General features: G+C 45.4%; 2 protein-coding genes across 6 annotated transcripts in view; both read right to left on the reverse strand.

Moving 5' to 3' along the window:
• Window positions 1-8,262, reverse strand: part of LOC127595415 (IQ motif and SEC7 domain-containing protein 1-like) — an 83,969-nt gene extending 75,707 nt beyond the window's left edge. The window contains exons 1-2 of one of the 5 annotated variants that reach the window (XM_052056875.1): window positions 7,959-8,262; window positions 901-2,246 (exon numbers count right to left, since the gene is read on the reverse strand). In XM_052056875.1, the coding sequence (XP_051912835.1) occupies window positions 901-1,496 (596 nt within the window). In that variant the 5' untranslated portion in view covers window positions 1,497-2,246; window positions 7,959-8,262. Of the gene's footprint in view, window positions 1-900; window positions 2,250-4,048; window positions 4,534-7,958 lie in introns of those variants that run through there. The other 4 variants (XM_052056876.1, XM_052056873.1, XM_052056874.1 and 1 more) reach the window with 4 other exon arrangements.
• Window positions 8,263-18,530: 10,268 nt separating this feature from the next.
• On the reverse strand, window positions 18,531-20,003 carry LOC127595474 (echinoidin-like). The gene is made up of 7 exons (XM_052057002.1): window positions 19,908-20,003; window positions 19,729-19,791; window positions 19,575-19,602; window positions 19,387-19,472; window positions 19,080-19,211; window positions 18,863-18,971; window positions 18,531-18,785 (listed from the first exon to the last, which is right to left on the reverse strand). The coding sequence occupies exons 1-7, from the start codon at window positions 19,965-19,967 to the stop codon at window positions 18,712-18,714; spliced, it is 552 nt and encodes a 183-aa protein (XP_051912962.1). The 5' UTR covers window positions 19,968-20,003; the 3' UTR covers window positions 18,531-18,711.
• Between the last annotated feature and the right edge of the window lie 5,593 nt (window positions 20,004-25,596).

Consider the following 25,596-nt stretch of genomic DNA (forward strand, 5'->3'; position numbering starts at 1 on the left):
GGAAGGAGAGGCACCCCAGCTGTCATTAACAGCAGCACACTAAGCCTAGACATCATAGACGTGTTTGGCCAAAGGATGCATTCAGTGCAATTTTAGCATGTTAGCATAACACCAGCAAAAGAGAAGCTGTGACGTTGCCATAACAGTCCAAAGTAGCGCGAGTAAACCGCTAAAGACAACTTAATGTTGAACAATTGTTAGTTGTTGGTCAAAACCAAGGAAAACACATTGTAAGGTGTTATTATAGAACAATAAAGGCGACAAATGATGTAAAAGAGACGTTTTAATATCCCGGGATTCTGCAGTGTGTGCTCATCCGGCAAGTGAGAAATTAAACAAGCAAGTCAATTGAGGCTGGCTCATTTCCATGGGATGGTACCTGCCCCTCAAGGTGGGCTAATTTAGGCGCTACTAGAAATAAGGGGACAATCGCTACACTTCTTGACAACTAAAACTGGACAGCTTGGTGAGGAAGCGCTGCCTCTGCCTGTGAATGTATGCTTTTCTTTGTAATGTCTTTAGGGGAGGCTTCTGCCTGCTTTTTTTAAGACCTGGGACTCAACAAGTAGTTCCGCCCCGATGTGAGTGTGCATGCTTGTTTGCCTACCAAGCGACGGGCTTGCAACCAGTCAGATTGGGATAGGCTCCAGTTCAACTGCGAACTAAATGAGGACAAGCACTTTTGAAAAACACGGAATGGATGGATGGAAAACTAGAGGGGGGAAATGTACTGTATCTGTTGATCTCTCGATGTATAATGAGGAAAGCAAGTCACAGTCGTGTTGTAAAGGCACCTGGGAGCTGTTTTCAGTGGTGAAAACAAGATTTATGAACTCATTAGTGTGTGTTCTCGTGCGACTTGGGCGTGTGTGTCTCTGCAAACGTCAAGCGGTAACTTACGCTTTGTGGTGGTGCAGCGTGTGGGCGTGGTGGTTGTTGGCGGCGTTGCTCCTGTGCAGGCGCTCCAGGCGCTCCTTCTCCTTCTCCACAAAGTTAGTGTTGGTTCCGGTGCTGGCGGACGGCGCCCGACTCAGACGGCCGTGCCCCCGAGGCTGCTCCCGGGGTGGAATGGGAGGCGGCGGCGGGGGAGGAGCCGGTGCGGGGACCTGCGAGGCGGGAATGCGAACCGCCGAGGTGCTGTTGTAGTGGTGGTGCTGGTGATTGTGGCTGGCATTGAGCGGGATGGAGGTGGGAGGCTTGTTGTGGTGGTGGTTTTTGGTGGGAACAGAAGAGAAGTGAGTGGGAGGCGGCGGCGGGGGAGGAGGAGGAAGACGAGGCTCCGGAGGAGGTGCGGGTGGAGGCTGGCGGTCCAAGCGCAGGTCTTTGTTCTCTTGGCTGAGGCGGTCTAGCTGGACCTCCAGCTCATCGATGCGCCGCTTCTGTGTTTCCAGAAGCTTCTGCTGGCTTTCGATGATGTTGTTGAGTTCAAGGAGGTACTCCACCGCACGATTCGGGCTTTCCGGGCTGCCCTGGCCCGCACCTTGATTAGCGTCCATAGCTAACTGCAAACTCGATGTCAAAAAAAGACGGAACCTACAAAGCCACCAGTGAGAGAAGCTAAAAAAAAGCAAGTTCCTACTTGAAGTTCTCAGAACATCTAAAACGAAACAAAACAAAACAAAACAAAACAACTACACGACTAGGAGCTAACTAAGCCCAACCCTCCCCCCCACTGGCAGAAAGTGGGGGGGAGAGTACTGGCTCTTCTTCAAGGTCTGATAGGAAGATCAAGATGGATCCGGCACTCTCTGGCGCTGATCGGAAGGCTTGGCGGACTTGTGGAGCATTTCCACTTCAGTCAGGATTCTCCGGTGGCCTTCACATCCGCGACGGAGGAATACGCAAAAGCCATGATGGAAGAAAAACAGGACAAAACCAAGCAGTGAAGGAGTTCACTCCAAGCCGAGGTCCAATCAATTAGTCACTTGTGTCCGCTTTAACGCCAGCAGGAAGGTTTCGGCGTGGCCATCTTCCAGCACGTCGTCAAAATTAGATGTCATTGTTCAAGTGTCCCATTCACATGGCAGCTTTCCAAAAAAAAAAACAACAACAACAACAAAAAAGCAAGAAAACTGTCAGGCAGATTCCCGCTTTGGGAAACCCTTCAGGTGCCAGAGAGCAACCGGAGAAGGAGTCAATTCAATCCTTCATCTCACGACACGGAGAAATGCTTGGCACGCCTCATCCCACAGCTGCTGCAGATGGATGTTCATCCGCTGTCGTGTCCGGGATTCTCCTTCCGGATCCTTCTTGGCAGCACGCATCCGTTCCATGAAAGGCAAGTGAAGAACATGAAAAGATGAGCACCCAGGCAATCATCACAAACATCACAGTAGAGCTACTGCCAATCGAATATTTTGGTATTTGGGAATCTGAATGAAAATTCTTTCAAATAATTTGCCGGCTAAAACAGCACATTTGAGTTCGCCTGGTTTGTTAACAGCTCATCAGTAGGAACTGCAACTGTGTCAAGACGTCAGCATCAAAGTGAACAGAGTCATTTTCGCCCAATAATCGCCTTTGAAAAGCAATCCGGCGGCTCTTGCCAGCCTAAACCGAGCACTCTCGTAGCGGCTAGACGCTAACACTGGTAACGTCATATTACACAATGTCAGTGTCATTAATTGGAGTTTTTGAGTGCTTGATTAGCCACTGAACATGATTTCATTGATTTTGTGCTCATGTTGGTGGCAACAGTTAGTGATGGCAATGTAAACTGGGCTCTGACTATGGAGCCTCTCTTGTCTCTTCAGACGCGTCAGATGCCACACCACGGCCAAGAATAACTTCTAAATAGGGTATTGGTGTCTATGCATTATTTGATAAGGTTGTATTTTGAAATTGGCCTTCAGCTGGCCATATACCATCATGTATCACAAGAACAATTGTTGCTGTGACTGGCTTCACTGTTTCCCCCTACCGTGCGTACCAAATCAATGCATACTTGAGGTCAAAACAACAACAACAAAAACTCAAGTATTTTGGGGGAATCGAGGTACTCATATTCCTCAAGGAGTCGTTTCACCTCTAAATCATGGCCGTTATCCTTCATTTTGTCCAATCCATATCACTCTCAATAAAACGGAAAACACCTCTTGTGGATACTCTGTGCAATATGGCTAGGGTGACAATCAAAATGCGCTCCCACCAATAATATGGTGTAAAAGAACAAGTTGGTAACTCAAAAACTCTTCTTGTTGAGGAAAATGATCATACCTGCCTATTCAGGCAATGGCCGGCAGCATTGTGGACATATTAATTGCAGCAGACCAGAACACATAATTCAACCATTAAATTATTCTTTTGTGATCATTTTCTATGTCGCTTTTTACTTTGATTTGTTCATGCTTGCGTGATGAAAGTGGTCAAGATGATGTCCACATATTTCATGAAACCTTGACTGAATGGTATGATACACAATGACTTCTCAGCCATGTTGCTCATGGTGTGAAAGTAATGATTTTGAGTTTGCATTGAGATAAATTGAGATATTTTTTTTAATATGCTGATATAATAAATTGTGTCAGAGTATGAAGGGGCCTAAGAAAACTGCATCCGTGTGAAAATGACGGGAAAGCTGCCGCCAAATTGCCCTCAACTGTATTTATATGGAACCTGAGTAACTTTTTTTTTTGCCATTTGGTAGCTCACGATGAATAGTCCCGAAAGCAAACCTACTTTCCGTTTACACACTCGTGACCAATTGGAGAAGTGAGTAATATCGGCTGATTTTTGGCTGTTCTACACTGGCGATCTTATCTGCGCGTACCGCGTGTTCTTCTCGGCGTGCACGCGCGTGTAGGTGGATATACCGCTTCTCACGCAGCCTCATTTACGCCTTCAACGAGCTCATACGCGCGCACTCGCACGCACACGGTCGTGCAGCAACTGCAAAATGTCGCATGCTCGAGTGCATACGACACGGCAGTAAATCCGCGCGCGTGCACGCACACAACAGCGCATCCGAGAGTCGCGCGATCACGACGAGAAAGGACGCAAGAGTGTGACGGCTTTGACGAGGATGAGGAGGGTTATTGTTGATGCTCACATGCTACGACTGATGTTGTTGCGTCCTTCCTGATGGTCTTCAAGTCCGTTCTGCTTGATCACTTATCATCCTCCTCATCAACACCATCATTCCTCTGAGCCGCCGCTGCAGTGCTGACAAAAAAAAAGCGTTCCTCTTCCTCCTCCTCCGGCGCGCAGATGAAGAGGAGGCAGAGAAAGAGGAGGAGGTGCTGACTCCAGACAGAATGCCAACTGGGAAGCATACGAGGACGCGCGCGCTCGCGGATCTAGGATGTGAGCGTCGCACACGCGCATTGCGGACGAGCTCGAACCTGTGATTGAGTTGATGCACGCTGACGTAAATACGCCCTTCCACATAACTATCTGCCCACGTGAAAACACGCTGACAGGTGGCGCTCGAAGCGTGAAATTATTTTGCCCAATCGAAAACCAAATAATAATCTCTCCAACATCACAATTTCCAACCTCAATTGCATAGGTGCCCTAAATGTTCACCAAAAACGAGATCAATGTTTTCTTCCAAAAAATGAGAACTGTTAAAAAAAGGGCAGATACTCAACCCAGTGGCACAATAACAAATATCGTCGCAAGATATCAACCTAAGTTTGCACGACTGTCTGTGTTTTATGTTTTGTGTTGTGTTTATTATTTTACTTTATGTTAACTGTTTTGTTAAGCACTTTGTTACAGATGCGGGTGTTGTGAAAACGCGATATAATTCAGGATGTATTGTATTGTATTGTATTGTATTGTATTGTAAGTAACAAAACCACAGACAGAGAAGGGTTTGAGACCTTGTCCTCTGTATAAGTAATGTTCCTGACAAAACTGATCCAATGCTAACATGCCAAAGATTTTATGCTTACATACAGACAGAGTCAAAAAGTACAAAGTAACTGTTTGAGATATTGCCACGCATTGTATTAGAACTGGAGAACTAAACCATCCTTTCTGTATGATAATTATCAACAGACGTGGCAGTTGCTTGTTTACTTTCAAATTTAGATTATAGCAGACATGAGTAATCTCTTGCATGCTGTGATCATGGCATCTCGAATCAACAAGTGAAAGGATACTTTGAATCGCTCCTGGAGTGAATGGAGAAACATATTTTGTGGAGTATTGCTATGTTTGTATTAATGTGATTAATACAAACTAATTAATGCGTTACAGCTGCAGCTGTTGTCAAAGCTTAATAGTGCATGCTCCATAAGTAAAGCTGAGTTGAGTATTCGGGTGCTATTTCAAAGGAAAATTGCCACAATGCTAACATGCTAACATTGGGATGTGAATATGCAGTAAAACAAAACCTGTGATAGAAATGTGCAGAGCCAAATTGATAAGGATTTCAACCTTGTTCTGTATTTCATTAGCAAATTGAAGAAAATTGCTAAAATGCAAACCGTGAGCCTGAGTGGGCAAACGAATAGCAAGATGGCAACCTGATGGCATCGAACTGATGAGTTTAGTGTCCCAATGTGTGTGTGTATTTTATATATATATATATATATATATATATATATATATATATATATATATGATCGTTACGGTAGGGATCGCCCTCAGTGCTGCATTCACACTTTCTATGAGACTTTCAGATGGTACTTCACATAGCCGTTGTAATCGGTTTCTAGGTTGCCCAGCTTTCATTCTCGCCATGATCTTAGCTTTCAGGTCAGTTGCTTTCTCGTGTGTATAAAATACACACACAAAAATCCTCATCTCACCCCTCGGGTGGTGTCCGTCCCTCATTCAGCTCGGGTCCTCTACCAGAGGCCAGGAAGCTTGAGGGTTCTGCGCAGTATCCTTGCTGTTCCCAACACTGCACATTTCTGGACTGAGATGTCCGATGTTGTTCCCGGGATCTGTTGCAACCACTCATCTAGTTTGGGGGTCACTGCCCCGAGTGCTCCGACCACCACAGGCACGACTGTCACCTTTACCTTCCAGGTTCTCTCCAGCTCCTCTCTGAGCCCTTGGTATTTCTCGAGTTTCTCATGTTCCTTCTTCCTGATGTTTCCATCACTTGGGACCGCTACATCCACTACAACGGCTTTCCTCTGCCCTTTATCTATGATCACGATATCTGGTTGGTTCGGCATTACCATCTTGTCAGTCTGGATCTGGAAGTCCCACAGGATCTTCGCTCTGTCATTCTCTGTTATCGTTTTTTTTTTCTTCCAAGATGGCGCCCGAATAGGCAGCCTTCGGCAAGTGCTCTTCAAGAGCCTTGCTTTTTTTGTTCTTTTTTGCTGTTTTTGTCTTTTGTCACATGTTGTTTGTTGTTTCATTGTGTGGACCTGATATGGACTGTTTTCAGCTCTTTTTGGCCACGACATTCGTCAAAGGAGCAGTATCTGTGCTTGGTGGTTGCGCCTTCTCGGCAGCACGCCTGTACCAGCACAGATTTTGATTGGGAGGAATGTCGGCGCCATTGACTGTCGGTGCTGGACAGACCTGGGGCGCTTGTGTTTTTTGCGCCAGTAATGGGCAGCATTTTTCACAACCCCGATTTGTTCAGTGGCTATGTCAGCGCTGTTGGACAGTTGGCGTTGGTGCGGCTGGATGGATGGCCGCTGAAGTTGAGGATGAGGAGAGAGGAGCGTTGGCGAAGAGCGCCGATGCGTATTTGGAACCGTGAGTCGCCGCTTGGAATTGAAATGGATTTCCATGGGACAGGAGAAGTGAACCAATCTCTTTTTTCGTCAATGGATGCTACAGCTTCTTGTTGACTTTGAAACTTAGCGTGTAGCCGACGTGTGCACATTTTGAGCATGATGTCTCTGATCCACTGGTTAAAGGACACTTTGATTCTTATTATTATGATTATGTGTTGTGTTTATTATTTTACTTTATGTTAACTGTTTTGTAAAGCGCTTTGTTACAGCTGCCGCTGTTGTGAAAGCGCTATATAAATCAGCATGTATTGTATTGTATTGTATTGTATTGTATTATGTGCGACCTCCTTCTCCCATATGCCTTTCCACTATTGCCGGTTGTGTTGCGAACAGCCTGTTTATTCGTCTGGCCTCATTTTCTTTCCTGTCCCTCTTTAGGCGACTAGACATGGCTTGGAGCCTTTGTTTGGCAGTTTTGAGTGCTTCAGGTATGGTCATCCGGATGTACCTCTCGGGTATCGGTCTTTTCATCACACCTCTCTGGGCCTCCGTCAATTGACTCACATCTTTCCGGGCCGCCTTGATCTTAGCCTCCAACCGTCTTTTCCACGGTGGGTAACGTATCTCATGGCTTCCATGGTTGCTCTTATAGCCCAGAGTCTCCAGGATCACTGATGCTGAAGCGTATATCAGCTCATTGGTTTCTGTGATCGTTACGGTAGGGATCGCCCTCAGTGCTGCATTCACACTTTCTATGAGACTTTCAGATGGTACTTCACATAGCCGTTGTAATCGGTTTCTAGGTTGCCCAGCTTTCATTCTCGCCATGATCTTAGCTTTCAGGTCAGTTGCTTTCTCGCTCAGCATTTCATTCATTGGGGCTGGCCTCCCAATCTCTGGTATGACATTCCAACAGAGCCATGTTATCGCATCTCACCCATCTGCGCTTTATTCCAGTACCCCATTTTTCATCAACGTGCTCTGGTTCCCCAGCACCTGACGCAGAACTTGTTTGGCCGGGCTCTGGATGGTGTTATGTGCTCATATTGCCCCCGTCTTCTGTACGCCAAACCGGTGGCTTACCAACTGAGCTCTCTCGCTCTCTCCCTCTCTCTCTATATATATATAGGAAGAAGATAAAGGATAACATCAGATTGATTGGAATCGCATGTCATTAAGGACTCCCACGCATTGCAGGTTCAAATGAATCCTAAAAAAATATTCAAATGTACATAAAGATATCTGTGATGTGTGTGCTGGATTGCATTTCTTCTGTGTGTGCGTGTGTGTGTGTGTAGGAGAAACACTCACTGGTGATGATGAAGATGATTCATCTCAGCACCGTGGCGGCAGCGCTCCTCTGCGGTATGTTCACCTCCATGATGATGAAGAAGAAAAAGAAGAAGAAAACGAAAAAGACGGCCACCACCAACATCATCCTCAACGGCGCATACAGACTTGCTGCAGCGGACGGCCCCAAGATCCTGTCACTCGTGATGCAAGATGTTTCTCTCTCTCTGCGCAGTGATTCTCTACAGAAGAGCTTAAGAATCCACACTGACTGATGATGTTGATGATGATGATCATGCCTGTATTAATATTATTACTACTACTATTATTATTATTTGTAGAATTAATACTACTACTACTCCTACTACAACTACTAATAGTGCTATTATTATCATTATCATCATTCGTCAGTGTGGATTCTCAAGCTCTTCTGCACAGCACAGCAGGAGCATCTCATCATTATGATAGTTATTATTATTATTATTAATAATAATAGTCATAGTAGTAGTAGTTGTCGTAGTAGTCTTAGTATTAACAATTTAAAGTGGTGATTTCACCAAATTAAAAAGCTCAAAAGAGTCAGCAGAGTGAGTGCTCCGTTCGATTACCCGCTCTTTGAATCTCTGCGTCCGGCATGCTTCCTCTTATTTCTTTGACACTTCCTTTTTCTCCTTACGTATAGGCATACATACATACATACAGTGTATGCATGCATACATACATGCATGTATACGAATATACAGGTACATGTAGTGTACAGTTGCATATGCACTACATCGACATGCACACACATGAGCTGACTTATCCGAGGTCCAACTACGGTGCACTCTATAAAAAATTACCATATATGATATTGATATGCATCATGTACACGCAAGTTGTCAAATTGATATTTTTCTTTGATTTTGTTTTTTTTTTGTCTTTAGTGTTGTTTTGTTGTGTTCAATCAATCAATCAATCAATTGAATGTAATGCACAATGCACATGATTGCATATCCACATTCTTGCTGCTGGAGGCTGTAAATGTCCAGAGTGTGGGACAAATAAAGGATATCTTATCTTATTACAGGGCGCCCCGGTAGTCCAGTGGTTAGCACGTCGGCTTCACAGTGCAGAGGTACCGGGTTCGATTCCAGCTCCGGCCTCCCTGTGTGGAGTTTGCATGTTCTCCCCGGGCCTGCGTGGGTTTTCTCCGGGTGCTCCGGTTTCCTCCCACATTCCAAAAACATGCGTGGAATAGTGATTGAACACTCTAAATCAGGCATGTCCAAAGTCCGGCCCGCGGGCCAAATCCGGCCCGCGGTCGAATTTCATCCGGCCCTCGGCCCATGTCATAAAGTCAGTGCCGTCTGGCCCGCAGGTTGGGCGCAATAGAACACGTGTTGCATTGACTGAGGTCTCGTAGACTGGTGAGTGATGTTTCATAGAGTACTGCTTCCCTCTAGTGGCTAAATGAGTAATAGCATTCACTAAATGAGTAATAGCATTTAGACACTAGAGGGCATCACTCACGAGTTAACAAGACATCACTCCGTGTTTATATTGACTGATATGTCATATTTCAAATGATCCTTGCAGTTGTGGATATGTGTATTGCTTGTTCATTTCCCTGTTGTTCGAGTCAAAGGTTTTGTGACTATTGAAAGGTCATGGTGATACATTTTATGTTTCAAATCAATCAATTTGCACTCAGGAGACTTCTGTTTAAGAAAAAGTCAAGTGAATAAGCAGTTGCATGTGATATACCTGTTTCAAATGAACCAAAAGAAATTCTCAAGATTGTTGAAATTAAAATAAAAATGGAAATGTGAATCAGACTGGCTTACTAAAATTTGTTGAACAATATTGTTGTTCAATGTAAAGAATGTCAGCCAAGGTCGGCCCCCCGACATTTTACCACATCAAATCTGGCCCCCTTGGCAAAAAGTTTGGACACCCCTGCTCTAATATGTCCCTAGGTGTGAGTGTGAGTGCGAATGCTTGTTCGTTTCTGTGTGCCCTGCGATTGGCTGGCAACCGATTCAGGGTGTCCCCCGCCTACTGCCCGAAGACAGCTGGGATAGCCTCCAGCACCCCCCACGACCCTAGTGAGGATCAAGCAGGTCGGAAGATGAATGAATGAATGAATATCTTATTACACACGGGCCCACGTCATTCTCCTCGGTTTGTATCGATTGAGAGGGTGCAGCGTGCGTGTGCTCTTGAGTGATTGCGTGTGCGCCCGCGTGTGCTTCACGCTTCATATTGTACGCAGACGGAAGGTCCAACTCATCCACGTTACTGAGCTGGTGAAAGAAGAGACCACAATATCGCAGTCGCTTCATTAGGACACACGATGGCAGCAAAACTCTGGAGGAAAGAACTGAAATATTTCAGTCTACACGGTGGCTTTTTGGTGAATCTTCTTCATAGAGAAGTAGAAATTCTATTTCAATGAAGCAACAACTGAAAAAAAAAATCAAGCAATCAGACTGTCATGACTTTAACGCATCTCCCGGAGGTCTGAGCTTGTTAATGTCTCTATTTGACCCTTCATAGATAAACAACTCTTACTTTGAACCACCACATAGTCTTGCAGCCCCAAGACTCTGACCTCCCTCCATCACTTTCTAAAGCAGGGGTGGGCAAACCTTTTGGCTCAGGGGCCACATTGACTTTTAAAATTTGATAGACGGGCCGGGTCAACACAAAATAGATTTATTAACATATCAGAACATATTAAACATAAACAGAACAAAAGCATTAAAGTATTAACATACTTTTTAATGGGAGCAGTCTAGTTGGAATCATGTTGTCGCAATTCTCAGAACAGATCTGAGGTGTTCATCACTCATCTGGGATCTGTGGGGTGCTTTCTTGGTGTTCATCACACTAAAAGTCTGTTCACACACGTATGTCGAGCCAAACAACACCAGCATTCTCCATGCCATAGTCTGGATGTTTGGAAATTTGGCTGCACTTAACGAAGCATAAACAATATCCAGTTTCAGAAAGTGGAACTTGTCCTTTAACATCATGTCACATTGGAGATCTATCAGTTCCAACAGCAACTCCTGTGGCACTGTTTCCAGGTCTTGTGAGAAGTGCCCTGTCAATTTTTCCAAAATCAAAAAAGCGACGGCAGAATTCCTCATGCAGGTCATCCCGTGATTTTCTGTATTTTTTCACATGTTGTGGGGCCTCCTTTAATGTAGCCAGTGTGGGGAATTGAGCAAATGACTTGGCTGACATTTGCTTCGAAAATAAAATCAGCTTGCTTTTGAAAGCTTTTATGTTTGCTTGCATTTCATGCACAAACTGGTTTTCTCTTGGAGCTTCATATTCAGTTCTTTCATATGTGTCAGTATGTCCACAGTAAAAGCAAAATCACAAAGCCAATCTGTCATTCAGCTCAGGAAATTTGTCACTGTTATCAAATTGCTCTAAAAATGAAATAATCTCCCATCTGAGCTCGCACACACGTTGACATACTTTCCCCAACTTAACCAGCGGATATTAGAATGGTACAATAAATCCATGCGTCAGCTATAAATTGACAATGGTGAAGTCCCCTCGCTCGAATAAAATTTGACACGTTTCACGACTGGCTTCACAACGTGGTCAAGCTGCAGCACGGATTTACACAGTGCTTCCTGGTGAATTATGCAGTGTAGGAAAATTACCTCCTGCTCAGGGTTGTTCTCTTTCACCCTGTCCTGAACTCTCTTCAGCATCCCGATTTTTTTTCCTGTCAGATTCGGTGATCCGTCTGTGGTAACGTTGGTGAGCGTTCTCCAAGGTAATTTGTGCCTCTGTATGACCGCTGACACGCTGTTAAATAAATCCACTCCTCGTGGTTTTCCTTTCAGGGATTCCATATCCAAAAACTCCTCCATAATCTCGAAATTCTCATTAATCCCTCTGATAAAAATTAAGATTTTAGCAGTGTCCTTAACATCGTTGCTTTCGTCCAGTGCCAAAGAATATAATGAAAATCTCTCCGCTTTTTTGTTTAGCTTGCTCGTTAAGTGTTCGTCAATTACTTCACTCGGCGAGTCACTGACCTGAGAAAGGCTTGCTGGCTCTTGCTTGTCATCGTGCTTGCTTCTTGGATGGAAGTTGATCTAGTAAAGGGGTTTTGTTGAGGCTGCAAACCTACTAGCAACCTGTCAGCGGTGGCTGTACGTTCTTGTGTTGAAAGGTTGCTGGCGTAATTAGCATGTTTAGTAGAAAAGTGACGGCTGATGTTGTATTCTTTTAAAACCGCAACAGTTTTTTGACATATATGACATACAGCCTTGGATCGGACTTCGGTAAAAAAGTATTTAGGCCTTCCTTTTTAAACACCCGGCACTCACTGTCGACTTTTCTTTTCTTTGACATTGCTGCAGATGGCTTGCGATCCAACTAGTAGAAGTAGAGCGATTACTGCAGGGGTGTCCAAACTTTTTGCCAAGGGGGCCAGATTTTATGTGGTAAAATGTCGGGGGGCCGACCTTGGCTGACATTCTTTACATTGAACAACAATATTGTTCAACAAATTTTAGTAAGCCAGTCTGTTTCACATTTCCATTTTTATTTTAATTTCAGCAATCTTAAGAATTTCTTTTGGTTCATTTGAAACAGGTATACCACATGCAACTGCTTATTCACTTGACTTTTTCTTAAACAGAAGTCTCCTGAGTGCAAATTGATTGATTTGAAACATAAAATGTATCACCATGACTTTTCAATAGTCACAAAACCTTTGACGCGAACAACAGGGAAATGAACAAGCAATACATATATCCACAACTGCAAGAATCATTTGAAATATGACGTATCAGTCAATATAAACACGGAGTGATGTCTTGTTAACTCGTGAGTGATGCCCTCTAGTGTCTAAATGCTATTACTCATTTAGTGAATGCTATTACTCATTTAGCCACTAGAGGGAAGCAGTACTCTATGAAACATCACTCACCAGTCTACGAGACCTCAGTCAATGGAACACGTGTTCCATTGCGCCCAGCCTGCGGGCCAGACGGCACTGATTTTATGACAGGGGCCGAGGGCCGGATGAAATTCGACCGCGGGCCGGATTTGGCCCCCGGGCCGGACTTTGGACATGCCTGGATTACTGAATTGGAAATGGCTCGCTCTATAGAGTACTCTCTCTCTCTTTCTTTCAGGGTACAGGCACTGGAAAATAAAGTCACAGCGCCACCTGGTGTTGAACGCCAGTCATTGCAAGTACAAATGCAATAAATTGCGGGAATTCACATCAAACCTTGTACTGTATTCTGAACCAATCTTCGGCGGGCTGGATTAAAAAGCCCAACGGGCCGGATCTGGCCCACGGGCCGTAGTTTGCCTATCACTGCTCTAAAGTGTCTTGCTTGTCTCGGTGCTGTAAGACTCTTACGTTGAGCCTTCAAATGGTCTCATGCCACAAGACTACTACATTGACACCTCAAGAAAAACTTTTAAGCTCTTGATTTTTTTTTTTCCCCAAGATGGCGCCCGAGTAGGCAGCCTTCGGCAAGTGCTCTTCAAGAGCCTTGCTTTTTTGTTCTTTTTTTGCCGTTTTTGTCTTTTGTTTTGTCACATGTTGTTTGTTGTTTCATTGTGTGGACCTGATATGGACTGTTTTCAGCGCTTTTTGGCCACGACATTCGTCAAAGGAGCAGTATCTGTGCTTGGTGGTTGCGCCTTCTCGGCAGCACGCCTGTACCAGCACAGATTTTGATTGGGAGGAATGTCGGCGCCATTGACTGTCGGTGCTGGACAGACCTGGGGCGCTTGTGTTTTTTGCGGCAGTAATGGGCAGCATTTTTCACAACCCCGATTTGTTCAGTGGCTATGTCAGCGCTGTTGGACAGTCTGCGTTGGTGCGGCTGGATGGATGGCCGCTGAAGTTGAGCATGAGGAGAGAGGAGCGTTGGCGAAGAGCGCCGATGCGTATTTGGAACCGTGAGTCGCCGCTTGGAATTGAAATGGATTTCCATGGGACAGGAGAAGTGAACCAATCTCTTTTTTCGTCAATGGATGCTACAGCTTCTTGTTGACTTTGAAACTTAGCTTGTAGGCGACGTGTGCACATTTTGAGCATGACGTCTCTAATCCACTGGTTAAAGGAAACTTTGATTCTCTCCTCTTTCATCTGAAACTGCTTCAAACTACAAAGCATGTGATGGAAAAGTGGTTAGAACTGCATGACTGTCCGTGTTTTATGTTATGTGTTGTGTTTATTATTTTACGTTATGTTAACTGTTTTGTAAAGCGCTTTGTTACAGCTGCCGCTGTTGTGAAAGCGCTATATAAATCAGCATGTATTGTATTGTATTGTATTGTATCGTATCCAAGGAAGTCAAGATGGTGCCTGAGTAGGGAGCTGTCAGCAAGTGCTCTCATGAGCCTTGCTTTTTTTTGGATGTTTTTGTGTTTGTTTTGTCACTTTGCGTTTGTTGTTACGTCGTGTGGACGTGATGTGGACTTTTTTCTGATTTTTTTGGCCACCATATTCATCACGGAGGAGACTGCGCTTGGTGGTTGCGCCTTCTCGGCAGCATGGGTATACCAGCACTGTTTTTGACTGGGAGGAATGTCGGCGCCATTTGACTGTCGTTGCTGGACAGTCCCGGGGCGCTTGTGTCTTGCGCCTGTAATGGGCAGCATTTTTCACAGCCCCGCTTTGTTCAGCGGAGAGATCGGTGCTGTTGAATGGTCTGCGGCTGGATGGATGTAAGTCTTGAGGAGCCGACGATGAGAAGTAGCGTTACCGCAGAGCGCCGATGCGGATTTGGAACTGGGAGTCGCGGCTTGGAGTTTGAAGCGGATTACGTGGGACAGGAGAAGTGAACTAATCTCTTTTCATCAATGGGCGCCACAGCTTTGTGTTTGCTTTCAAAACTTAGCTTGTAGCAGACGTGTGCACATTTTCAGCATGACGTCTGTGATCCACTAGTGAAAGGACACTTTGATCCTCTCCCCTTTCATCTATAACCACTTCAGACAACAAAGTGTAACCGAGCCTTGATAAGACCGTTATTTTATTGTTAGTTTCTGTAGGGTGATATTTGTTTGTGACGCTGCTGTTTCCGAGGGACGATGAACGCACCGCAGCGCTTGGAGCGAGGAAGTTAGCGAGAGAGACAGAACATTCTCGCACTTTCCCAGGCGGGTCGAAACAAAGAATGATAAATGAAAACTTGTCCTTGATCCTCTACCTGTACAAGATAGTAAAGTTAAATCCTGTGGCAATCTTTTTTTTTCTTTCCAAGGCAAGAGAAGGGTTTAGAAGAGATAACGTTCCTGGTGAGTGTCTTTTGTTGAATATGTCCGATTAGCATTCCTAGCATTCGATTGTAACATAAAAAAAACAGTCAGGAATGAAGTTGGTGAAAATGGAGATTGTTGTTCTGTTGATATAAGATATAACTGTGTGTTGAGGAATGGGAGCTGTCAATTTGCTCTTGGCCCTTCCTTGGTTACAGATTCTTTTATCTCTCTATAAGGTGGAAGAAGACCCAACACCACGTAGTCTTTTCTTCAGTTTATCGCAACGCAACACGAATCGATTCGGGCTCCTGTGAGTCTCAGATTTCATCAGGAAGCCCCGAGCAACTTCAGTCACACGTACATATAGGCATAGTATGTTAATTATGTTAATTAGGGGCGGGCAGTCCTTCCCCTTATGTAAAAATCTGAAACAAAGAAAGTCAAGCAAAGTTCGATCTTGGCATTTTGACAAAGTGCAGACCATATCTGCTGGTTCACAGACCTTGAGACTAGGTTTACTCCTCGAAGGCACTTGGCAGCCTTGAGGGACTTTTACGAAGTGGGAGGCGGAAAGAAGATAGCCAGGGGGCTGTTAATCACTCAAGGGGAATTAGGGCCCCAACTTCACCCTACACTCTTTGTTTTAAGTACAAGCAAATGTTCAGGACAGAGACTAGTGTCAATAGTTCTCATAGCAAGATGAAATTCATCAACAATGTTCTACTACTACTTCTAGCGGAATAATTCCTTAACACTGTGCCGTTATAAAAGAAAGAAAAAGGGATAAACCATTGTACCGACACGTGCGCTCCATAGGAAGTGTATTAGCATCGAGATAAGCTAACGTGCTCACGGCGAATAGCCCTGTGGCCTTCGTTCGAGCCAATTTTTAAAAATCATTATTTTCCCTAGCCGATTATTGCCACGTTTAGTGAATGCCTTGCGCATCTTGTGCAGGCTGTTTTTTTTGGGGGACTCATAGACCATCAAAAGATTGGACTACGTAGTCTGGAGGTTGGATGCCACGTGGGACGTTGGTGAAGGACATCTCGGACTTCAAAGCCACCCGTCCCCTGGAGGGTGGTAGGACTGTTGAAAGGATTTCCCTCTTTTTTTGTTGAATCTGAGATCTCAGACGTGTTTTTATGGGTCAGAGCTGATACCAAAACAACTACTGATAAGAACTGATAACAATTTAACTTACTGTATGTTTTTTCCTTGTTCATCTTTATGCAGTCTGTTTCAGTTTCCCATCTTCTGCTATTGTAAATATTCACTCAATATATTTTTTTTATAAAAACCTCAGTCAGTGTGTCTTCTTCCTGTTGGAGGTTTCCCCTTGACTCTAACTAGAGTCTGCTGTTGCCAATCTCACTGTGACCTTAAGTAGTGCACCCTACCTCAAATAGATTTTTATAAATTGACACACTTTCCCTTCTCTGACAACTTAATAAAAGGGTGCCACTAGTGGCTGCCCCTAGGGTGGCTACAAAAGTGTATGCAGAAAATTGGTGAAGACGACGGTCTGTGTCCTATGTGTTGTGTTGTGTTATTTTTGTTATTTTGACTTCAAAATGGCGGCGTGAGAGTGGTTGCCTTTCCAGCAGCTCCTACATTTTGTTGTTGTACTTCTTCCTTTCATAACTTTGCTGCTGTGAATTGGGAATTTCTCCATTGCGAAACTAATATAGGGTTTTTTACATTGCTCACAGCTGTAGGAGTCTTGCTTTGATCTTTCAAATTGCTTTACAGTAGCAATATTTTTTGATCCCCAAAAAACACATTTACTTTGAGCTTACAAATTGTCTTATGGCCATAGGACTCTTACTCTATTTTTTTTAAAAGGCTCCTTGACCTTTAAAAAAATAATTTGCAGCTGAATGACTCTTGTGTGGATCCTTCAGCTTGTCTTCCACAAATAATTCCCTTACTTTCATCCTTCACATTGTCTCACGGCTCCAAGACTGTTTTATCGATCTTCAAAAAGACGAACCATGAGCCTTCAAATTCTCGCAGCTGAAAGAACGTTAGCTTTGATCCTTCAAAAGAACTTATTTTCATCGATAAAATTGTCTCACCGCTTTGAGAATCTTAATTTGAGCTTTCAAACTATTTTGTGGTTAAAAGGCTCTTGCTTTGAAACTTCAAATTGTCTCACAGCTGTACGACTCATTTCGATCCTTCAAATTGTCTTATGCCGTGAGACTTTTAGTTTGATCCTTCATAGAGAGTTTGAACACTCAGATTGTCTTATGAATGTTAAGACCCCGACTTTGACCTATCAAAAAGATACTCATTCAATTGGCGGGCAACTGGTTAAGAGTGCCGCCCACCTACTTCCTGAAGACAGCAGACATAGGCTCCAGCACGCCCTGCGACCCTCGTGAGGATCAGAAAATGGATGGATGGATGATAATAATAATAATAAAAAATAATCATCACCATAATCATCTTTTTTTTTTTGTAACACTGTTGACATTTGGAGACAAATCTCAAAGTGCATAGCACATGCAACAGTAAATAAGCAACAAAACAACAAACAACAAATAAGAGGTTAAAAAAAATCTGCTAGGAAAAAAAATTCCATAAAGGAAGGTTTTGAGTCCTTTTGTTCATGAATCCACCATGGACGCTCCAAGTGCCGTGATCTCCCTGGCCGTCTTTACATCATTGCTCCGTGGAGGTCTGCTTGCGGTTCCATACAAATGTACATTGCCTCTTTCTTGCATTGATTGGCGACGATTGAAGTCAGGTGTGTCCACACCCACAACAGTGCAAAATGCTTGCTTCAAACTGTGGCAAGCCCTAAGCGTCTGCGAATATAACAAAACCCGACTTGGGCCGCCCTTGCGCACATTTGAATACATCTTGCGTGATACAACTTGCATTCGTCATAAAAAAGGCATCTTCACATTGTCTCACATCCGTAAGATTCTTATTTTTAGCCTCTAAATATTCCCATTTTCCACGAAGGCTTTCCCACTGTGCCTCCAGAGAAATGATTTGCGCTTTTTCAAATCAATCCACTTTCAAATGCAATTTCGAGGGGCGGGTCTTGTCATGATGTGTTTTTTTTCCAATAACCAAAGCGTGCAGGCAGATCCATCTGCGATTGCATTTTATTTTGAAAGACACATCAAGAAGTGAGAGAAAGGTGAATGCATTTTAATGTTATCTGCCTTATTGGAAAAGTGAAATGTAAAATATGGCACACACGTTTACCCGTGCGGCCCTTTTTAAGGCACCAACCATGGTGGGCTCGGGACGAGAATGATGAGGTTATTTTTCAATCACATCAATTGATCTGATTGGCTGATTGAATCTGAAGTTCGAAAAAGAAGGTACAAACACATATTTGGGTGCAGACAGTTCTTCATTAAGTACAATGATGCTCTTATAAATTTGTTTCCACAGTAAAAAATGTGCATTAAGGAAGATGAAAAGAAGAGTTGATAACAAAACCCACATGTACGAAGGCCCCACTAAAGTTGCATATTTTCTCATGCATCAGGTATTACTGTACACAAATCCATTTTTAGTGATGGAGCACATCTCTGATGCAAACGTACGGGCTCTGATCTGAGCAAAGCGCATCCTCCCAAAGTCCAGCTGTAAGAAATTCATATGTACCGGTAAGTATGACAGCAGGATCGACGAAGTGAGTTTTGATCATTGATTTTACCTACCGTTTTCATCCATGTGCACACATCCACCAGTCTGATCAGGCTCTGATCCAAGAACGTCAAAGTTGGTGAACTCAGTATCTGAGCCATCAGTCCATACAAAGTCATCATTCTGTGAGGCAACATCAAATATCAATGAGCGTCTTTCCTCTAAGCTGGCGATAAGAATGAGATTGGAGGGCTCACTGAAATGACTCAGGCCGAACTTTTAATCTTTCACCTGAATTGCATCATGGAGACCGATCCAGGCTTCGTCGTCATTATTACCCGCCCGAATCAGTTCAAGAATGAAAGCATTTTCCAGGGCGCTGTGAATGGAGACCAGATTCCCACCTAGAATGTTGCAGATGCTCTGATTGAGGGGAAGGAAAACAAAAGGATCATTTCACTCTTTTGATCAATCAGATAAGACATTTGGACTCTGGAACAAAGTGTTCAATCGAGAGAAAATTGATGGGTCGCTGCTTGGAAAGGCAGCTAACTGGTTTACAGATACGTCACGTGCTTGTGCCAAAGTCTTCCCATACCTCGGCATCTGCAAAGCTTCTGCCCTCGTCTTCATAGATGTAACAGTAGCAGTCCAACTGAGTCCAGCCAATAGGACAGTTATTGCCTGCAGCACAATTTGCATTTCCAAGATATGTCAATCAAATACGCCGTCAAATGCAGACAAAGCAAAGGGATTTAGAAAAGTGTTCGAGGCACGGCTACCGACCTTTTACAATAACGGTAGGTTTAGACCACTGCCAAGAAGAAAAAGATATTTACAAGCAGACTGCACAACGGGAAACAACTGAAGTCAACAATAACCCAAGCACGATAGTGACTATGTATTTTTACTGAGGTCAGTAGGTGAGAGTTTGACTTACGACTCCAGACAACAGTACACTGATCCCGCAAAGGAGGAACAACGAGCGAAGAGCAAATTGCATCTTCGCACCGACAGAAAAAAATAAAATAAAAATAATGATGTGTCAAAATATTAACAATAAAATTGCAGCATTACTTTGTAAAGCGGTGAAGCAGATGTGGTGAAATGCATCGTTACCTTTGTCGCAGTGTGTGACGCTTGATGCTGACGCCGACAACGAGCCGTCCTTATATACATCGGGTGACAGTCTCGGAATGTCAAACTACCTGGTTGGTTAGGAGATGAAATCTATGGTCAGTTCCTCATTCTTGAAGTAGCACAACAAGTGTACTTTTGCTGTCACCATTACAGCACATCAAATTTGAGAAGTGACAATGGTTCCGACTGATTCGGCGAGAACGCTCATAAAAAAGTACGCTGCATTCCGCTCTGATTATACCACGCAGTTGAATCACAGGAGACAATTAGAAAATAGCAGGTCTCAAAAGGATGAGTGAAATGGACAAGCAACGGTTAATTAAATCGGATCTTTTGCATACCAGTCACTGACAGCTTAATTGCTCACTTGCCTGACGTATGTGGAGGGTTCAGTTTCCACTCAGTGATGGGTGATTGGAGTTTGAATGGTTGTCTATGCGTTCGCTACAGTTGAATAATGATAAGTTCAGGTTATCGTCCGCACTGGGTCCAAAGTCAGCCGGGATAGGCTCCATCGCCCTGCCAATATGAACAGCATAAACGTTTCAGAAAACAGAACGGTCATTGCATACCGGCCCAACAATGACCCTCGTCATTTCTTGAGCAGGAAGTGTTTTTGTCCTACAGCTGACTGATTATGGGTGCGCCAATGACGCAGTCCAAGTCAATTGTAGGCTGCTGTGGAACAAACACCAAAACGATAACATCACGTTCGTATCATGTCATTAAAGCAATGACTTGGATTATGTCACGTTCCATATTTGACAGCAGGGGACAGGCGTTCTTGCTTGCCGCCTGCACAGCTGCCAACCATTTGTAGGCGATTGCACCTGCTATATTTAGGCGGAGTATTCCACGCCGTGCCATTGCTATTGCCTATTCCTTCTCGGTTAAAACATTGCCTTAAAGATTATTGACAATTGTTGCGTTCCTAGATCTCCTCTCGTGAGTGATCATGGTATTTTTCCTAAATTCTCTTTTTTTTCCCGCAAGCATTTTCTGTTGCCTCGTTACAATTATTTCCTGGTTCTCTTTTTGACCAGCGTTTTTTGTTCTCCGTTTAGACGGGGATTTTGTGTTGTAATAAATATCATTTTTGTGACAAAGTTCCTTTCTGTATCTGCTATTTCGGTGATCCACTTATCTCCAGTTTGATGCGCACGAAGTGATTGCTCTGTCGCTTCGGGCACAACGTGACAAATTACATATCAATTAAAGAACATTGTTTGCAACAATATCGTATCTCAATATCTATTAGCGTTATTATTCAGCCTTTATATTCAAATCACTTATCTTTTGCTGTATTTGTGTTTGATTCCGGTATTCTGTGTGCCCTTGTGTGAACTGTAAACCTGCAACCTTTCGATATGTTCTTTGTTCTGTTTCCATACGAATATAAATCAACAAGATAACTCCTCTGCGGTTTGTTGGGCCAGGGGGGTAACTCTGGGAAGCAGATTGCTAGACTACGAGCAAATAAGTGTGCACTTGAAGAGATATTGTTTCATGTTTAGAATGCTATTTATTAATGTAAGTCAGATGACTGCGGGCCAGTGCTTTGACCACCGGGTTTCGAAATAAGTCCTTCTCTGCTGCCCTAAACATTATCTGTGTCACATTTCGGTTTTTCGGTCTGGCCAGCACGTGGCAGGAGCGGTCTCCCTAGCACACCTGCTGGCAATCATTAATCAATAGAGACACTATTTAAGGACTCCTACGTTCTACACCTGTTGTGGGTGTATTGTTTATGGCATTGCTAACCTCATTGCTCATTGACTAGTGGCTTTTGACCTCGTCGTGTTTTCGCGTGTAGTCTCGGTACCAAGTTTGTGTGTAAGTACCATTTTGTTTTGATGATCTGGCTTTTCTTGCGTGTACCAAGTGTTACATTGTTTTTCCTTCGTAGTTTGTGGGCTTTACTTTCCTTTTCTTGCTCTTTTGTGCAAGCACCTTTTGTTAGTCGTTTTTGATTTACCTCCTGGTCCTCATTGTGGACCAGCGCTTTATGTTCTCGCTTATTTTCGGTTCGATTTGGACATTAAATTGTCTTTACATCGGAGACCTTGTTTTTGTCTACGTTTTTTCCCTAACTCCCTAACTCGGTTTACCCGAGTCCGTAACAGAATACTCCCACCAAAATGGATCCTGTAGACATTAACAAGATCATGACCGCCTTGACCAGCCAGGGGCAATTAGTGGGCCAGCAACGACAGGAGCTCACGGAGCTCCGGGAGGCAGTCGCCGTCCTAGCCCAGCGGCTGGAAATATTGTGTTCCCAAGGGGAACACGCGACCCCCCGAGAAACGCCACCCCCAAGGGTCCCGGCGGCTTCATTCGGGACACCCTCTTCCCTGATCATGGGGCGAGAGCCCAATCTCCCCCACCCCCCTCGCTACGGGGGAGAGCAGGCTCTCTGCAAGCAATTTTTACACCAGTGCTCTCTAATATTCGACCAACAACCAGCTACGTACGAAAGAGATAGCACGAAGGTGGCGTTTATTATGAGCCTGTTGACTGGTCAGGCGGCGTCTTGGGCAGTAGAGATCAGCAATGCTCAACCCGGGCTTCGGTCTTCCTACCCAGAGTTTGTCGCCGAGTTCCGTCGCGTATTTCAACATCCGGTTATGGGAAGGGAGGCCGAAGGTCGGCTATTAGCTATTCGGCAAGGACGACAATCCGTTGCCGAATACTCCATCTCATTTCGCATTTTGGCCGCCCGTAGCGGTTACGGGGACCGCGCCCTGTGTGGTTTGTTTCGCCGCGGGTTAAGTGCTGCGTTAAAGGACGAACTGGCAACCCGCGACGATAGCAACAACTTGGAGGAGCTCATCGATTTGGCCCTCATTGTGGACAACCGCATGCGAGAGCGTGAGAGGGAACGTATGGAAGAGCGAGGAACTACCCGTGTTCCACCCCGACGTACGGGTCGTCGGCCGGCTGAGCACAAGTCCTGGCGACCACCCGGACCCGAGCTTCATTCGTGTTCCGATCCAGCCGACGCAGAGGAGGAGCCCATGCAACTGGGAGGCGGATGCCTGGGACCAGCGGAGAGAGAGCGTCGGATTCGGGATCGAGCCTGCTTCTACTGCGGCCAACCTGGACACCGGGTTTCCAACTGTTCCTCGACACCGGCCCGCCCGTCCGGGCGCCCCGAAAACTGTGAGTTTGTGCCCGATACTGCGTCACGTGAGTCGAGACGGGAGGAGGTCCATCCTGGACATCCACCAAGACTCGAGTTGGACGGAACTCTTTATGGTCCGTTACGGGTCATTTCTGTTCGGGCCTTGGTGGACTCTGGGGCGGACAATTGTTTTGTAGACCCCAGCCTAGCTAAGGAACTGGGTTGCCAGGTTGAGGTCCTAAGAGAGACAAAGCGGGTTCACGATCTTGACGGGCGACTCCTGGCGGAAGTGAAAGAAATCACCGCGCCGGTGAAACTAAAATTATCAGGCAATCACATCGAATACCGTAGATTCAATCTCGTGCGGTCTCGATCGGTACCGTTAGTGTTGGGGTTGCCGTGGCTGCGCGAACACAACCCTGTCATTTCCTGGGAACGTCCGGCAATCGAGAGTTGGAGCGCATTTTGCTATACTCACTGTTTGCGCTCGGCGGCAGAAAAGAGAGGGCCGACCCGTAACGAGCCACCAGAAATTATTTGTTTGGACAAAGTTCCGCGTATTTACCATGACATGCGCCAAGTATTTAGTAAAGACCGTGCCCAGTCATTGCCACCTCACCGGCTGTACGACCGCGCCATCGACCTGATAGAGAACGCCCCACTCCCGAATTCCCGTTTATATCAGGTCTCTCAGCCGGAACAAGAGGCGCTGAGAGAATATATTGATAGCTCACTCGCGGCTGGCCTCATTCGGCCGTCTAAATCCCCACTGGGGGCCGGATTCTTCTTTATCGAGAAGAAAGACAAGACGTTACGCCCGTGTGTTGATTATCGGGGTCTGAACGAAATCACCATCAAGAACAAATACCCACTTCCGTTATTAGATTCAGCGTTCGCCCCCCTCCAATCCGCCACTATATTCTCCAAACTCGATTTACGAAGCGCTTACCATCTGGTCCGTATTCGTGAGGGGGACGAATGGAAAACAGCATTCAAGACCCCATTAGGGCACTTCGAATACCTGGTCATGCCATTTGGGCTAACGAACGCGCCCGCGGTATTTCAGTGTCTCATTAACAACGTATTAAGAGATTTTCTGAACCTGTTTTGTTTTGTTTATTTAGATGACATCTTCATTTTTTCTCGGACTCTAGCAGAACATCAACACCATGTCAGGCTGGTTTTGCAGTGTCTACTAGAAAACCGGTTATTCGTAAAAGCAGAAAAGTGCGAGTTTCACGTCGAGTCCATCTCTTTTCTGGGTTTTATTATCGAGAAGGGTCAGCTGAGAGCTGACGAAGCCAAAGTTAAGGCCGTAGTAGACTGGCCCACGCCGACCAATAGAAAGCAGTTGCAACGTTTCCTAGGTTTCGCTAATTTTTACCGTCGCTTCATTCGCAACTACAGCCAGAGAGCCCTGCCTCTGACCCGGTTAACCTCTGTCAAGATCCCCTTTAGGTGGGACACTGATGCTGACCACGCGTTCGCAGAATTAAAGAAAGCCTTCACGAACCCTCCAGTATTACAGCATCCTAACCCCTCCTATCCGTTCGTCGTAGAGGTGGATGCGTCGGAGTCCGGCGTGGGGGCCGTCTTATCGCAGCGATCCCCAGTCAACCAAAGACTTCACCTCTGCGCCTTTTTCTCTCGTCGCCTCAGCCCAGCAGAAGCCAACTACGACGTGGGGAACCGTGAACTGCTAGCCGTCGTTTTGGCATTGCAAGAATGGCGACATTAGCTCGAAGGCACTGAAGAGCCATTCACGGTGTACACTGATCACAAGAACCTTGCCTACATCCGGTCAGCCAAGAGGCTAAACTCCCGCCAAGCACGGTGGGCGCTTCTCCTCACTCGCTTCAACTTCACGCTCACCTACTGCCCGGGCTCAAAGAACATTAGACCGGATGCACTCTCCCGCATCCATGACCCTGCGGAGAAGGACAACGAACCCCAAAGCATTGTTCCGGACCATTGTATCATGGGGGCACTGAGGTGGGCCGTCGAACGTAGGGTCAAGGAAGCCCAGAACGGAGTTCAAGTCCCGGCTGGTTGTCCGGCCGGGAGACCGTTTGTACCCCCACCTCTGCGCGCAGAGGTGTTACAATGGGGGCACACTTCTAAGGTGGCATGCCATCCAGGGGTGAACCGGACCTTGGACCTCGTGTCGCAGCGGTTTTGGTGGCCGGAGCTACGCAAGCATACCCAGGACTATATCAAGGCCTGTTCCACCTGCGCATGCAGTAAGGCGTCCCACCCACCGCCGGCTGGTTTGCTGCAACCGCTGCCTACTACTTCTCGACCATGGTCCCACATTTCCCTGGATTTTGTCGCCGGCCTGCCTCCTTCCCAGGGAAAATCCGTCATACTCACCATAGTTGACCGCTTCTCTAAATCTGCCCATTTTGTTGCGTTGTCCAATTTGCCCTCTGCCCAGGAAACCGCCGACCTCCTAGTGAGACACTGCATGGAATTCCGGTGGACATTGTGTCGGACCGGGGCCCTCAATTCATCTCCAGGGTATGGAAACGTTTCTGCCAGGCCATGGGG

This window comes from Hippocampus zosterae, chromosome 2, assembly GCF_025434085.1.
Source record: "Hippocampus zosterae strain Florida chromosome 2, ASM2543408v3, whole genome shotgun sequence".
NCBI classification, from domain to species: Eukaryota; Metazoa; Chordata; class Actinopteri; order Syngnathiformes; family Syngnathidae; genus Hippocampus; species Hippocampus zosterae.